The 15,782-nt window shown below is 40.6% G+C and overlaps 1 protein-coding gene across 1 annotated transcript in view; it reads left to right on the top strand.

Annotated features, from left to right (window-relative positions):
• The first annotated feature begins 3,799 nt into the window (after nucleotides 1-3,799).
• The window catches only part of dnajb12b (DnaJ heat shock protein family (Hsp40) member B12b), a 30,338-nt gene continuing 18,355 nt past the window's right edge, over nucleotides 3,800-15,782 (top strand). Inside the window, exons 1-2 of the mRNA XM_079851310.1 lie at nucleotides 3,800-4,065; nucleotides 10,198-10,345. Coding sequence (XP_079707436.1) covers nucleotides 3,933-4,065; nucleotides 10,198-10,345 — 281 coding nt within the window. The 5' untranslated portion in view covers nucleotides 3,800-3,932. The remainder of the gene's footprint in view (nucleotides 4,066-10,197; nucleotides 10,346-15,782) is intronic.

Genomic DNA, 15,782 nt, shown 5'->3' with positions numbered 1-15,782 from the left:
TATGCATTCTGTTAGTTTTGTGAATTGTTATGTTTCGTAGGGGCATGAAGAAATGTAGAGCTGGGTATCATCAGCGTAACAGTGAAAACTAACCTCAGGCTGGGCGTGTACAGACTGAACAGCAACGGTCCTAGTACTGAGCCTTGGGGCACTCCATACTGAACTCGTGATCCATATGACGCTGGTACAGGGAAACACCATACTGCCGCCTTTTCCACCTTTATCGCTTTTGGCTTGCTTAGTTGGGGACATTTAACATTTAATATTCAACAATATTATTGATCTGCCTACATTGACACCAACTGAACTGAGCTGGACGATGATCACCAGAGCGGCTATACACTCACCTAAAGGATTATTAGGAACACCACACTAATACTGTGTTTGACCCCCTTTCGCCTTCAGAACTGCCTTAATTCTACGTGGCATTGATTCAACAAGGTGCTGAAAGCATTCTTTAGAAATGTTGGCCCATATTGATAGGATAGCATCTTGCAGTTGATGGAGATTTGTGGGATGCACATCCAGGGCACGAAGCTCCCGTTCCACCACATCCCAAAGATGCTCTATTGGGTTGAGATCTGGTGACTGTGGGGGCCATTTTAGTACAGTGAACTCATTGTCATGTTCAAGAAACCAATTTGAAATGATTCGAGCTTTGTGACATGGTGCATTATCCTGCTGGAAGTAGCCATCAGAGGATGGGCACATGGTGGTCATAAAGGGATGGACATGGTCAGAAACAATGCTCAGGTAGGCCGTGGCATTTAAACGATGCCCAATTGGCACTAAGGGGCCTAAAGTGTGCCAAGAAAACATCCCCCACACCATTACACCACCACCACCAGCCTGCACAGTGGTAACAAGGCATGATGAGTCCATGTTCTCATTCTGTTTACGCCAAATTCTGACTCTACCATCTGAATGTCTCAACAGAAATCGAGACTCATCAGACCAGGCAACATTTTTCCAGTCTTCAACTGTCCAATTTTGGTGAGCTTGTGCAAATTGTAGCCTCTTTTTCCTATTTGTAGTGGAGATGAGTGGTACCCGGTGGGGTCTTCTGCTGTTGTAGCCCATCCGCCTCAAGGTTGTGCGTGTTGTGGCTTCACAAATGCTTTGCTGCATACCTCGGTTGTAACGGGTGGTTATTTCAGTCAAAGTTGCTCTTCTATCAGCTTGAATCAGTCGGCCCATTCTCCTCTGACCTCTAGCATCAACAAGGCATTTTCGCCCACAGGACTGCCGCATACTGGATGTTTTTCCCTTTTCACACCATTCTTTGTAAACCCTAGAAATGGTTGTGCGTGAAAATCCCAGTAACTGAGCAGATTGTGAAATACTCAGACCGGCCCGTCTGGCACCAACAACCATGCCACGCTCAAAATTGCTTAAATCACTTTTCTTTCCCATTCTGACATTCAGTTTGGAGTTCAGGAGATTGTCTTGACCAGGACCACACCCCTAAATGCATTGAAGCAACTGCCATGTGATTGGTTGATTAGATAATTGCATTAATGAGAAATTGAACAGGTGTTCCTAATAATCCTTTAGGTGAGTGTATAAATGAACTAAACTAAATTTACTTTTTTACAACAAAAATGAACCATCACTGAACTTACTTAAGCTGGACTGTGACGCTATTTTCTTCTGGAAACAAACTTTGTTGCATTATTTTCCTGTTATCTCTGTAAAGCTGCTCTGAAACACTCTGTATAGTAAAAAGCGCTGTATAAATAAAGGTGACTTGACTACAGATTGGTACCAATGTACCTAAAGTGCTCTCCATTCAGAGCACAGGCCATTACTCTCTCTGCTCTCCCCAAAAATAAAACAACCTAATTATGAAAATATAAACATCATACCCAGACAGCAATATAGTGTCGGCCCAGATCCGGCCCACATCTGGGACGCGTTAAATCCACATGTGCCAGATCTGGGCCGAAACACTGTCTGCGTTTAAACATGAAACTATTATGCAGTAAATTATTTTTTCTTATGCGCCAGAGAAACAAGTGTGCAGCATCTTTAGTCAATTTTGCTGACTGTTTCTATGGCAACGCTGTGGATTTACTCATTGTAGAGTTAACGAAAGTTATCATGAGCATTGCAATGTGTGAAGCTGATCATGTCGTAACAGATGTCAGTATATCGGGAAGATTCTGAATGCAACATAGTGTAAATATTTTATTTATGTTATATGCGCCAATTTATGATTAGCAGAATTTATACAGAATATAGGACATTCTATACATTCTGCATAAGCACAAAAACAATTTTTATCTGTACATCTAAACATTTTTATGTGTAATTTTGTCATGTTAAAGCATTGCAGCATGGAATGGAAAAGAGAGTGGCTTGCATTTATGCATTTGCATTTTATTGCTCTTTTAAATAAAGAGAAGATATCAGTTCTAAACGTGTGATAAACAGACACATACTTCTAATGTAAACACCGATCACAACATTCTGTTCATCCACACAAGCCTAAATGCCAGAATTTAAAAACAACGTACAGTATACGATGCATTTAAAAGTATGTTTGCATTAAGCTTAAGTTGAACTATAGCGCCATCTACTGTGCATTTCATGAAAAACAAAATCCCAATCATTTTGGGATCAGACATTAAATGTGCTTTTAAATGCATTTATATGTGCCATCAAACATGATCACAGAGCAACACACATTATTATTGTTATATAGTGTGTATCTTCCTGAGTTTATTTAATTTTAATGGCAGCGTTATTCGGGGAAGTGTAGAGTTTGAATACGTCATCATTCCTCGCCGGGTGAACCTGTTATCCATAGAAATAGAAATAGAAAAATCTCATGGAGAGGCTGTTGGCCAGAAAGCAGACATTATGAGATGGGAGGGGTTTGATGGAATTAGATAGAATTATTGTTATGATTATTAAAATTGACCAACCAAATAGACATATATAGACAATATAGAACATAATGAAATAAAGTAGAGAGAGAGAGAGAGAGAGAGAGAGAGAGAGAGAGAGATTATAATTTTATATATGTTAAAACACTGTGGTGTAAAATGTTCACAGATATTATAATATGTTACACTGTTAATTTGTACAATTAATTTAAGTAGTACATTTAGATTTAAGTTATGTTATAATATTTTATTATTTTGATGTCTTTATAATTATTCTATGCGTTCCAAGCCTTGGCAATATTGTAATATGTACTTATATAAAGCAATTTAGAATTTGAATTTGAATTTGAGAGAGAGAGAGAGAGAGAGAGAGAGAGAGTACAAAAATAAAAATAATTATAAATAATAATAAACAATAATGTTAAATAATAATGCTCCTAAAAGTCAAAATAATAATAATAGTAGTAATTCTCGTATTTAATTGTGTACTTTGAATTCTGTATCTATTAACGTTTGTCACGTGCTGAATTCGGAATAGCATGCCACTAATATTTCTGCAATATTTGAATATGGCATAATAAATAGTAATAGTGTGTGCATTGCAACAACAACAGAAATTCAGTTACTTGTAACCTGTTACTTTTCTCAGCGTTGATGTGTGTGAACCAAAAATGGTGTGAACCAGTCGCAGTCGTGTGTGATTACTGTTTAACATCTTTGTAAAATCACATTTTGAAGAGATTACTGGAATATATCTGCATATAAGATTCTTTTGAATTAAAACATTAAAATAATTATACTTTTTAATGCACAAATATCCCCGACAAAACAAACAACCTCGTGAGATTTGAATGCGTTTGAACAGAGAATTGCGCTTTTTGGGCCAACACGCGCCCCCTACAGGAGGCCTCACACACACACACACACACACACGCGCGCGCGCGCACTGGCGTCTCGCAGGAGACAGTTATCATCAGCTGACAGCTTTTGCAGCTCAATGGTGCCGTGTCCGTGTGTGGATCAGATCAGCTGGTGTTCGCAGTGATGGAGGTGAACAGGGATGAAGCGGAGCGGTGCGTTGAGATCGCGTTGGGAGCGTTGGAGCGCGCGCAGCCCGAGAGAGCACGCCGGTTCCTGGAGAAAGCGCAGCGTCTTTACGCGACGCGCCGCGCACAGGGTGAGCGTCTGAACCCGGGCTAATCCAGGCCCTGATCGCACCACAGCACACACCGCACACACCGCACACACGGGAACCATGTTATTGGCTCGTGTGTGTTGCTCGTTTATCGCGCGTTCACGGGGGACTCGGGTAAAACGCGTTGCATCCGCGCGGAATGTGTTTCTATATGTCGTTCAGTCTGAAAGTGCCGCTCAAATATGCAGTTCTGTCTTAAACATTGGGATGTCATGGGTTGTTCATGTTTATGGTTGTGTGTGTGTGTGTGTGTGTGTGTGTGTGCGCGTGCGCGCGCTACTGTACCGTTAAGAAGATGATGATGATGATGATGATGCAACTCTTGCATATCCTCCTGGGACCCAAGAATAGACTTTTGTCCACTGTAGTGGACATTATATTTTAGTGAATTTCTCTGACATCATACATGTCACATGACACAACCTGTGTGTCCTGTAAAGAGCACATTCAGGACTTTTCAGAGACACCAGAGGTTTGGAGGTTTCACCATGAAAACAACTTCTCCTTGGTCTTTAAAAATGTCTGACATTAATTTAGTGCATTCTTATGGAAATATGATAATATATTGTAATTATAATTTAAATTGGACTACTTTTCAAATTGTATTTCATAAAACAACATCAATAAAACAACATGTTAAGGGGTTTCAAATAAAAAAATACTTTCTGTTACAGAACAGGACATTGATTTCAAACGTGTCCACTGTAGAGGACATCAGGACTTACATCATGTTTATCAGGCATTCTGGGAGACACAACAAGTGAATATGGAAATAAATTATACATCAATATTCCTTTGAAATATTAGATATTATTACTCCAATTAATGCCAATTATTACTCCAATTATTACACTTCTTTTTTCATTAAATGTTGCTCCAAGAACACATTAGATACAGTGTATAGATACATTGCATTGAATGGGAATATTAATTTATGGCCATTTTACCCACATATTGCATAAAGTAAAATGGTGCATCAATTCATTCCGTTATTTCTTTCATAACATAGTTGAGAATCATCTTTATACAAATTTTGGTTGAATAAATCCTGAAACCCCAAAATGTATTGGTGATTGAGAAAAAAAAATCCCATTGGTTTTGCCTATACATATAATTTCATGTCATTTTATTTTTTGAACAACTGAGTCCTGGCGTCCACTACAGAGGACATAGCATAACGTATGAATAAAATATTATTTTTCAAAAATGTTTTTTTTACCATTTGTTTATTTTGCTCTAAACAGTGTGATGACATGGAAAAAAAACTAAATTCACAAAACTTTTTTTCCTGGGTCTCAGGAGGATATACAGGTCAGATTCAGATGTCATGTTAGTCAGACCGCATATTAGTGCAGAACACTTTTGCATTCAAAACTTCACCCTAAAATCAAAACAATAATAATTTATATAGAAATACTTTTTAAAAAATAAGTAATTGATAATATTATTATAATTAAATAGTGCTCATGTTTGTGCATAAATAACTATTGTCAGGATTCTTTTTTCTTTTTTTATGCCAATCTCATAAAAAATAATGCAGGGTTTTTTTGTTCATAAAACATGACAGTTTTATCATTTTCTTTTCTCAAACCCCATTGAGTTTGATTAGACCGCATATTTTTTCATTCAAAACTTCACCCTAAAATCAAAACACGAATGATTTATATAGAAATAATTTGTATATATAAATAAATAATGCTAATATTTGTGCATAAATAACTATTTTCAGAATTTATTGTTGTTGCATTGTGTCATTTTCATAAACATGTTTTTATTTATTTAATTTTGTTCATAAAACATGATATTTTTCTTATAATTTTCTTTAAGCAGAAATATAATTCCAGATTTGTGTCGCGCTTATGTTGTTAAGGTGGCTTCTCATTCTCATCCACTTCCGCTAATGCTATAATGTCCAGTTGCTCACTATGAAGGGAACTCAGTAGTGTTTGACGGGTGTCGTCTGCGTAGGGAACGGGGTTTTAAGGGCAGAGACGAACCCCATCCTAACATTTAAAAGTCAGATAGACATCTTCTTCATCTTCTTCTTCATCTTCTTCATCTTCTTCATCTTCTTCTTCATCTTCTTCATCTTCTTCTTCTTCATGTATAAATACAACGTTTATACTGTGAACATTAATATTATATAAACGCACGTAAAGTAGTGTCTGTAAAATATTTAGTTTCTATAATGTTTTTTCCTACTATATTACTGTGATGCACTGTCGGTGTATTATTTCAGTGTGTGTTGATCTGACGAGTGTGTGTGTGTGTTGATCTGACGAGTGTGTGTGTGTTGATCTGATGAGTGTGTGTTGATCTGACGAGTGTGTGTGTGTTGATCTGAGGAGTGTGTGTTGATCTGATGAGTGTGTTAATCTGACGAGTGTGTGTGTGTGTGTGTGTGTGTGTTGATCTGATGAGTGTGTGTTGTACTGACGAGTGTGTGTGTGTTGATCTGATGAGTGTGTGTTGATCTGACGAGTGTGTGTGTGTGTGTGTGTGTTGTTCTGACGAGTGTGTGTTGATCTGATGAGTGTGTGTTGATCTGATGAGTGTGTGTTGATCTGATGAGTGTGTTGATCTGACGAGTGTGTGTGTGTGTGTGTGTGTTGTACTGACGAGTGTGTGTGTGTGTGTTGATCTGACAAGTATATGTTGATCTGACGAGTGTGTGTTTGTGTGTGTTGTTCTGACGAGTGTGTGTGTGTTGATCTGATGAGTGTGTGTTGATCTGATGAGTGTGTGTTGATCTGACGAGTGTGTGTTGGTGTGTGTTGATCTGACGAGTGTGTGTTGATCTGACGAGTGTGTGTGTGTGTGTGTGTGTGTTGTTCTGACGAGTGTGTGTGTGTGTGTTGATCTGACGAGTGTGTGTTGATCTGACTGGTGTGTGTGTGTGTGTGTTGTACTGATGAGTGTGTTGATCTGACGAGTGTGTGTTGTTCTGACGAGTGTGTGTGTGTTGATCTGATGAGTGTGTGTTGATCTGACGAGTGTGTGTGTGTGTTGATCTGATGAGTGTGTGTTGATCTGATGAGTGTGTGTTGATCTGACGAGTGTGTGTTGATCTGACGAGTGTGTGTTGATCTGACGAGTGTGTGTGTGTTGATCTGACGATTGTGTGTGTGTTGATCTGACGATTGTGTGTGTGTTGTACTGATGAGTGTGTTGATCTGACGAGTGTGTGTTGTTCTGACGAGTGTGTGTGTGTTGATCTGACGAGTGTGTGTTGATCTGACTGGTGTGTGTGTGTGTGTGTGTTGTACTGATGAGTGTGTTGATCTGACGAGTGTGTGTTGTTCTGACGAGTGTGTGTGTGTGTTGATCTGACGATTGTGTGTGTGTTGATCTGATGAGTGTGTGTTGATCTGACGAGTGTGTGTGTGTGTTGATCTGATGAGTGTGTGTTGATCTGATGAGTGTGTGTTGATCTGACGAGTGTGTGTTGATCTGACGAGTGTGTGTTGATCTGACGAGTGTGTGTTGATCTGACGAGTGTGTGTTGATCTGACGAGTGTGTGTGTGTTGATCTGACGATTGTGTGTGTGTTGATCTGACGATTGTGTGTGTGTTGTACTGATGAGTGTGTTGATCTGACGAGTGTGTGTTGTTCTGACGAGTGTGTGTGTGTTGATCTGACGAGTGTGTGTTGATCTGACTGGTGTGTGTGTGTGTGTGTTGTACTGATGAGTGTGTTGATCTGACGAGTGTGTGTTGTTCTGACGAGTGTGTGTGTGTGTTGATCTGACGATTGTGTGTGTGTTGATCTGATGAGTGTGTGTTGATCTGACGAGTGTGTGTGTGTGTTGATCTGATGAGTGTGTGTTGATCTGATGAGTGTGTGTTGATCTGACGAGTGTGTGTTGATCTGACGAGTGTGTGTTGTTCTGACGAGTGTGTGTGTGTTGATCTGACGATTGTGTGTGTGTTGATCTGACGATTGTGTGTGTGTTGTACTGATGAGTGTGTTGATCTGACGAGTGTGTGTTGTTCTGACGAGTGTGTGTGTGTTGATCTGACGAGTGTGTGTTGATCTGACTGGTGTGTGTGTGTGTGTGTTGTACTGATGAGTGTGTTGATCTGACGAGTGTGTGTTGTTCTGACGAGTGTGTGTGTGTGTTGATCTGACGATTGTGTGTGTGTTGATCTGATGAGTGTGTGTTGATCTGACGAGTGTGTGTGTGTGTTGATCTGACGAGTGTGTGTTGATCTGATGAGTGTGTGTTGATCTGATGAGTGTGTGTTGATCTGACGAGTGTGTGTTGGTGTGTGTGTTGTACTGACGAGTGTGTGTTGATCTGACGAGTGTGTGTTGATCTGACGAGTGTGTGTGTGTGTGTGTGTGTGTGTGTGTGTGTGTGTGTGTTGTACTGATGAGTGTGTTGATCTGATGAGTGTGTGTTGATCTGACGAGTGTGTGTTGGTGTGTGTGTTGTACTGACGAGTGTGTGTGTGTGTGTGTGTGTGTGTGTTGATCTGACGAGTGTGTGTGTGTGTTGTACTGACGAGTGTGTGTTGATCTGACGAGTGTGTGTGTGTGTTGATCTGATGAGTGTGTGTTGATCTGACGAGTGTGTATTGGTGTGTGTGTTGTACTGACGAGTGTGTGTTGATCTGACGAGTGTGTGTTGATCTGATGAGTGTGTGTGTGTGTGTGTGTGTGTGTGTGTTGATCTGACGAGTGTGTGTGTGTTGTACTGACGAGTGTGTGTTGATCTGACGAGTGTGTGTGTGTGTTGATCTGATGAGTGTGTGTTGATCTGACGAGTGTGTATTGGTGTGTGTGTTGTACTGACGAGTGTGTGTTGATCTGACGAGTGTGTGTTGATCTGATGAGTGTGTGTTGATCTGATGAGTGTGTGTTGATCTGATGAGTGTGTGTTGATCTGATGAGTGTGTGTTGATCTGATGAGTGTGTGTTGATCTGATGAGTGTGTGTTGTACTGACGAGTTGATCTGACGAGTGTGTGTTGATCTGACGAGTGTGTGTTGTACTGACGAGTGTGTGTTGATCTGACGAGTGTGTGTTGATCTGATGAGTGTGTGTTGATCTGATGAGTGTGTGTTGTACTGACGAGTGTGTGTTGATCTGACGAGTGTGTGTATGTGTTGTACTGACGAGTGTGTGTGTGTGTGTGTGTTGATCTGACGAGTGTGTGTGTTGTACTGACGAGTGTGTGTGTGTGTGTGTGTGTGTGTGTGTGTGTGTGTGTGTGTGTTGATCTGACGAGTGTGTGTGTGTTGTACTGATGAGTGTGTGTGTTGTACTGACGAGTGTGTGTGTTGATCTGACGAGTGTGTGTTGTACTGACGAGTGTGTGTGTGTGTGTGTGTGTGTGTGTGTGTGTGTGTGTGTGTGTGTGTTGATCTGACGAGTGTGTGTGTGTTGTACTTCCGAGTGTGTGTGTGTGTTGTACTGTCGAGTGTGTGTGTGTGTGTGTGTGTGTGTGTGTTGATCTGACGAGTGTGTGTGTGTTGTACTGACGAGTTGATCTGACGAGTGTGTGTTGATCTGATGAGTGTGTGTTGATCTGATGAGTGTGTGTTGTACTGACGAGTGTGTGTTGATCTGACGAGTGTGTGTATGTGTTGTACTGACGAGTGTGTGTGTGTGTGTGTGTGTGTGTTGATCTGACGAGTGTGTGTGTTGTACTGACGAGTGTGTGTGTGTGTGTGTGTGTGTGTGTGTGTGTGTGTGTGTGTGTTGATCTGACGAGTGTGTGTGTGTTGTACTGATGAGTGTGTGTGTTGTACTGACGAGTGTGTGTGTGTTGATCTGACGAGTGTGTGTTGTACTGACGAGTGTGTGTGTGTGTGTGTGTGTGTGTGTGTGTGTGTGTGTGTGTGTGTTGTACTTCCGAGTGTGTGTGTGTGTTGTACTGACGAGTGTGTGTGTGTGTGTGTGTGTGTGTGTGTGTTGATCTGACGAGTGTGTGTGTGTTGTACTGACGAGTGTGTGTGTTGTACTGACGAGTGTGTGTGTGTGTTGATCTGACGAGTGTGTGTTGTACTGACGAGTGTGTGTGTGTGTGTGTGTGTGTGTGTGTGTGTGTGTGTTGTACTGACGAGTGTGTGTGTGTGTGTGTGTGTGTGTGTGTGTGTGTTGTTCTGCAGAGCTGCTGGAGTCTCTGGATCAGAACGGTGGCGCAGGAGCCCGTCAGCGGAGGTCAGGGGTCAACAGGTCAGGGGTCACCAGTAACGGCGCTGCACCTGCCGACTCCAGTAAACCGTACACACCTGATCAGGCCGAGGCCGTCAGAAGGTGAACACACACCTCACACACACACACACACACACTGATCATGTTCTACATCTCCAGTGTCTTGCGTATGTCATGATGCCAAAAGCAGGTTTTTCCCATGATCCTTTACAACTCGCTGATGCCTCTAATATCCAGACCAGTGTGTCTGTGTTTCTTATAGTAGTTATTCATGTTTTTGAAAGAATTTTTATTGGTATTTTTTCATATTTCAAATTTTCGTTTAAGATTTAATAATTCTGCTAGTGAGTGTTATTTATGTTTTAATAGTTTTTAGGGTTTTTTATATGTATATTTAGCTTTATTTATTTTTATTTGAGCTTTTATTGTCATAATTTTAGTACTTCAACATTATTCATAAGATCAGTGTTATTTAACTATTATTTATAGTCACAGTATTTATTAATATTTTGAATGACCTTTTATTGTTATATTTTCAGTCATTTTAGTAAGTTTTAGCAATATTGTAATGTCATTTTGCAATTTTTATTATTATTTTGTAGTTTTTTTATATTATATTTATATTTTATATTTAGCTTTCGTTTGTTTGTTTTAGTAATTTTAGCACTTAAACATATTATTCCATAAGATCCAAATCAGTGTCATTTTAGTATATTTATATTCTGTCTTAGTCTTACTGAGTATAACAAATATTATATTATACAAATATTGTTATAATACGAATTGTTATATTATATTTTTATTTTACTATATTATATTTATATTTAGCTTATAAAATATTATCAGTGTTATATTATAGAAATATATTTAGTATTATATTGTATTACATTTTTATTTGACTATATTATATTTATATTTTATATTTAGCTTTAATTTATGTTTTAGTAATTTTAGTACTTAAACTTAAAGATTTAATTGAGTTGCCAATGCAACAAGTGTTCCAGTATGAGCTTCATTCCAATGAACAAACAAAGTGTGTGTGTGTTCTTCAGAAGTGTGTGTTCTTCAGAAGTGTGTGTTCTTCAGAAGTGTGTGTTCTTCAGAAGTGTGTGTTCTTCAGAAGTGTGTGTTCTTCAGACGTGTGTTGTGTGTTCTTCAGAAGTGTGTGTGTGTTCTTCAGAAGTGTGTGTTCTTCAGACGTGTGTGTTCTTCAGAAGTGTGTGTTCTTCAGAAGTGTGTGTTCTTCAGAAGTGTGTGTTCTTCAGACGTGTGTTGTGTGTTCTTCAGAAGTGTGTGTGTGTTCTTCAGAAGTGTGTGTTCTTCAGACGTGTGTGTTCTTCAGAAGTGTGTGTTCTTCAGACGTGTGTGTTCTTCAGAAGTGTGTGTTCTTCAGAAGTGTGTGTTCTTCAGACGTGTGTGTTCTTCAGACGTGTGTGTTCTTCAGACGTGTGTTGTGTGTTCTTCAGAAGTGTGTTGTGTGTTCTTCAGAAGTGTGTGTTCTTCAGACATGTGTTGTGTGTTCTTCAGAAGTGTGTTGTGTGTTCTTCAGACGTGTGTTGTGTGTTCTTCAGAAGTGTGTTGTGTGTTCTTCAGAAGTGTGTGTTCTTCAGACGTGTGTTGTGTGTTCTTCAGAAGTGTGTTGTGTGTTCTTCAGACGTGTGTTGTGTGTTCTTCAGAAGTGTGTGTTCTTCAGACGTGTGTTGTGTGTTCTTCAGAAGTGTGTGTTCTTCAGACGTGTGTGTTCTTCAGACGTGTGTGTTCTTCAGAAGTGTGTGTTCTTCAGAAGTGTGTGTTCTTCAGAAGTGTGTGTTCTTCAGAAGTGTGTGTTCTTCAGAAGTGTGTGTTCTTCAGAAGTGTGTGTTCTTCAGACGTGTGTTGTGTGTTCTTCAGAAGTGTGTTGTGTGTTCTTCAGAAGTGTGTGTTCTTCAGACGTGTGTTGTGTGTTCTTCAGACGTGTGTTGTGTGTTCTTCAGAAGTGTGTTGTGTGTTCTTCAGACGTGTGTTGTGTGTTCTTCAGAAGTGTGTTGTGTGTTCTTCAGAAGTGTGTGTTCTTCAGACGTGTGTTGTGTGTTCTTCAGAAGTGTGTTGTGTGTTCTTCAGACGTGTGTTGTGTGTTCTTCAGAAGTGTGTGTTCTTCAGACGTGTGTGTTCTTCAGAAGTGTGTGTTCTTCAGAAGTGTGTGTTCTTCAGACGTGTGTTGTGTGTTCTTCAGAAGTGTGTTGTGTGTTCTTCAGAAGTGTGTGTTCTTCAGACGTGTGTTGTGTGTTCTTCAGACGTGTGTTGTGTGTTCTTCAGACGTGTGTTGTGTGTTCTTCAGAAGTGTGTTGTGTGTTCTTCAGAAGTGTGTTGTGTGTTCTTCAGACGTGTGTTGTGTGTTCTTCAGACGTGTGTGTTCTTCAGACGTGTGTGTTCTTCAGAAGTGTGTGTTCTTCAGAAGTGTGTGTTCTTCAGAAGTGTGTGTTCTTCAGACGTGTGTTGTGTGTTCTTCAGAAGTGTGTTGTGTGTTCTTCAGAAGTGTGTGTTCTTCAGACGTGTGTTGTGTGTTCTTCAGACGTGTGTTGTGTGTTCTTCAGACGTGTGTTGTGTGTTCTTCAGAAGTGTGTTGTGTGTTCTTCAGAAGTGTGTTGTGTGTTCTTCAGACGTGTGTTGTGTGTTCTTCAGACGTGTGTTGTGTGTTCTTCAGAAGTGTGTTGTGTGTTCTTCAGAAGTGTGTGTTCTTCAGACGTGTGTTGTGTGTTCTTCAGACGTGTGTTGTGTGTTCTTCAGACGTGTGTTGTGTGTTCTTCAGAAGTGTGTGTTCTTCAGACGTGTGTTGTGTGTTCTTCAGACGTGTGTTGTGTGTTCTTCAGACGTGTGTTGTGTGTTCTTCAGAAGTGTGTTGTGTGTTCTTCAGACGTGTGTTGTGTGTTCTTCAGAAGTGTGTTGTGTGTTCTTCAGACGTGTGTTGTGTGTTCTTCAGAAGTGTGTTGTGTGTTCTTCAGAAGTGTGTTGTGTGTTCTTCAGAAGTGTGTGTTCTTCAGACGTGTGTTGTGTGTTCTTCAGAAGTGTGTTGTGTGTTCTTCAGAAGTGTGTGTTCTTCAGAAGTGTGTTGTGTGTTCTTCAGAAGTGTGTTGTGTGTTCTTCAGACGTGTGTTGTGTGTTCTTCAGAAGTGTGTTGTGTGTTCTTCAGAAGTGTGTTGTGTGTTCTTCAGAAGTGTGTGTTCTTCAGACGTGTGTGTTCTTCAGAAGTGTGTGTTCTTCAGAAGTGTGTTGTGTGTTCTTCAGACGTGTGTGTTCTTCAGACGTGTGTGTTCTTCAGACGTGTGTTGTGTGTTCTTCAGACGTGTGTTGTGTGTTCTTCAGACGTGTGTTGTGTGTTCTTCAGAAGTGTGTGTTCTTCAGACGTGTGTTGTGTGTTCTTCAGACGTGTGTTGTGTGTTCTTCAGAAGTGTGTTGTGTGTTCTTCAGACGTGTGTTGTGTGTTCTTCAGAAGTGTGTTGTGTGTTCTTCAGACGTGTGTTGTGTGTTCTTCAGAAGTGTGTTGTGTGTTCTTCAGAAGTGTGTTGTGTGTTCTTCAGAAGTGTGTGTTCTTCAGACGTGTGTTGTGTGTTCTTCAGAAGTGTGTTGTGTGTTCTTCAGAAGTGTGTGTTCTTCAGACGTGTGTTGTGTGTTCTTCAGACGTGTGTTGTGTGTTCTTCAGACGTGTGTTGTGTGTTCTTCAGAAGTGTGTTGTGTGTTCTTCAGACGTGTGTGTTCTTCAGAAGTGTGTTGTGTGTTCTTCAGACGTGTGTTGTGTGTTCTTCAGAAGTGTGTTGTGTGTTCTTCAGAAGTGTGTTGTGTGTTCTTCAGAAGTGTGTTGTGTGTTCTTCAGAAGTGTGTTGTGTGTTCTTCAGAAGTGTGTGTTCTTCAGACGTGTGTTGTGTGTTCTTCAGACGTGTGTTGTGTGTTCTTCAGAAGTGTGTTGTGTGTTCTTCAGAAGTGTGTTGTGTGTTCTTCAGAAGTGTGTGTTGTGTGTTCTTCAGACGTGTGTGTTCTTCAGAAGTGTGTGTTCTTCAGACGTGTGTGTTCTTCAGAAGTGTGTGTTCTTCAGAAGTGTGTGTTCTTCAGAAGTGTGTGTTCTTCAGACGTGTGTGTTCTTCAGAAGTGTGTGTTCTTCAGAAGTGTGTGTTCTTCAGAAGTGTGTTGTGTGTTCTTCAGAAGTGTGTTGTGTGTTCTTCAGAAGTGTGTTGTGTGTTCTTCAGAAGTGTGTGTTGTGTGTTCTTCAGACGTGTGTGTTCTTCAGAAGTGTGTGTTCTTCAGACGTGTGTGTTCTTCAGAAGTGTGTGTTCTTCAGACGTGTGTGTTCTTCAGAAGTGTGTGTTCTTCAGAAGTGTGTGTTCTTCAGACGTGTGTGTTCTTCAGACGTGTGTGTTCTTCAGAAGTGTGTGTTCTTCAGACGTGTGTGTTCTTCAGACGTGTGTGTTCTTCAGACGTGTGTGTTCTTCAGAAGTGTGTGTTCTTCAGAAGTGTGTGTTCTTCAGACGTGTGTGTTCTTCAGAAGTGTGTGTTCTTCAGATGTGTGTTGTGTGTTCTTCAGAAGTGTGTTGTGTGTTCTTCAGAAGTGTGTGTTCTTCAGAAGTGTGTTGTGTGTTCTTCAGACGTGTGTTGTGTGTTCTTCAGACGTGTGTTGTGTGTTCTTCAGAAGTGTGTTGTGTGTTCTTCAGAAGTGTGTGTTCTTCAGACGTGTGTTGTGTGTTCTTCAGAAGTGTGTTGTGTGTTCTTCAGAAGTGTGTGTTCTTCAGACGTGTGTTGTGTGTTCTTCAGACGTGTGTTGTGTGTTCTTCAGACGTGTGTTGTGTGTTCTTCAGACGTATGTTGTGTGTTCTTCAGACGTGTGTTGTGTGTTCTTCAGAAGTGTGTTGTGTGTTCTTCAGACGTGTGTGTTCTTCAGAAGTGTGTTGTGTGTTCTTCAGAAGTGTGTTGTGTGTTCTTCAGAAGTGTGTGTTGTGTGTTCTTCAGACGTGTGTGTTCTTCAGACGTGTGTGTTCTTCAGAAGTGTGTGTTCTTCAGACGTGTGTGTTCTTCAGAAGTGTGTGTTCTTCAGAAGTGTGTGTTCTTCAGAAGTGTGTGTTCTTCAGAAGTGTGTGTTCTTCAGACGTGTGTGTTCTTCAGAAGTGTGTGTTCTTCAGAAGTGTGTGTTCTTCAGAAGTGTGTTGTGTGTTCTTCAGAAGTGTGTTGTGTGTTCTTCAGAAGTGTGTTGTGTGTTCTTCAGACGTGTGTGTTCTTCAGAAGTGTGTGTTCTTCAGACGTGTGTGTTCTTCAGACGTGTGTGTTCTTCAGACGTGTGTGTTCTTCAGACGTGTGTGTTCTTCAGACGTGTGTGTTCTTCAGAAGTGTGTGTTCTTCAGAAGTGTGTGTTGTGTGTTCTTCAGACGTGTGTGTTCTTCAGAAGTGTGTGTTCTTCAGACGTGTGTGTTCTTCAGAAGTGTGTGTTCTTCAGACGTGTGTGTTCTTCAGAAGTGTGTGTTCTTCAGAAGTGTGTGTTCTTCAGACGTGTGTGTTCTTCAGACGTGTGTGTTCT

Source organism: Squalius cephalus, assembly GCF_949319135.1.
Source record: "Squalius cephalus genome assembly, chromosome: 19".
Lineage (NCBI taxonomy): Eukaryota > Metazoa > Chordata > Actinopteri > Cypriniformes > Leuciscidae > Squalius > Squalius cephalus.
The sequence above is the reverse complement of the archived record's forward strand: the minus strand, read 5'-3'. Positions and strand labels throughout refer to the sequence as shown.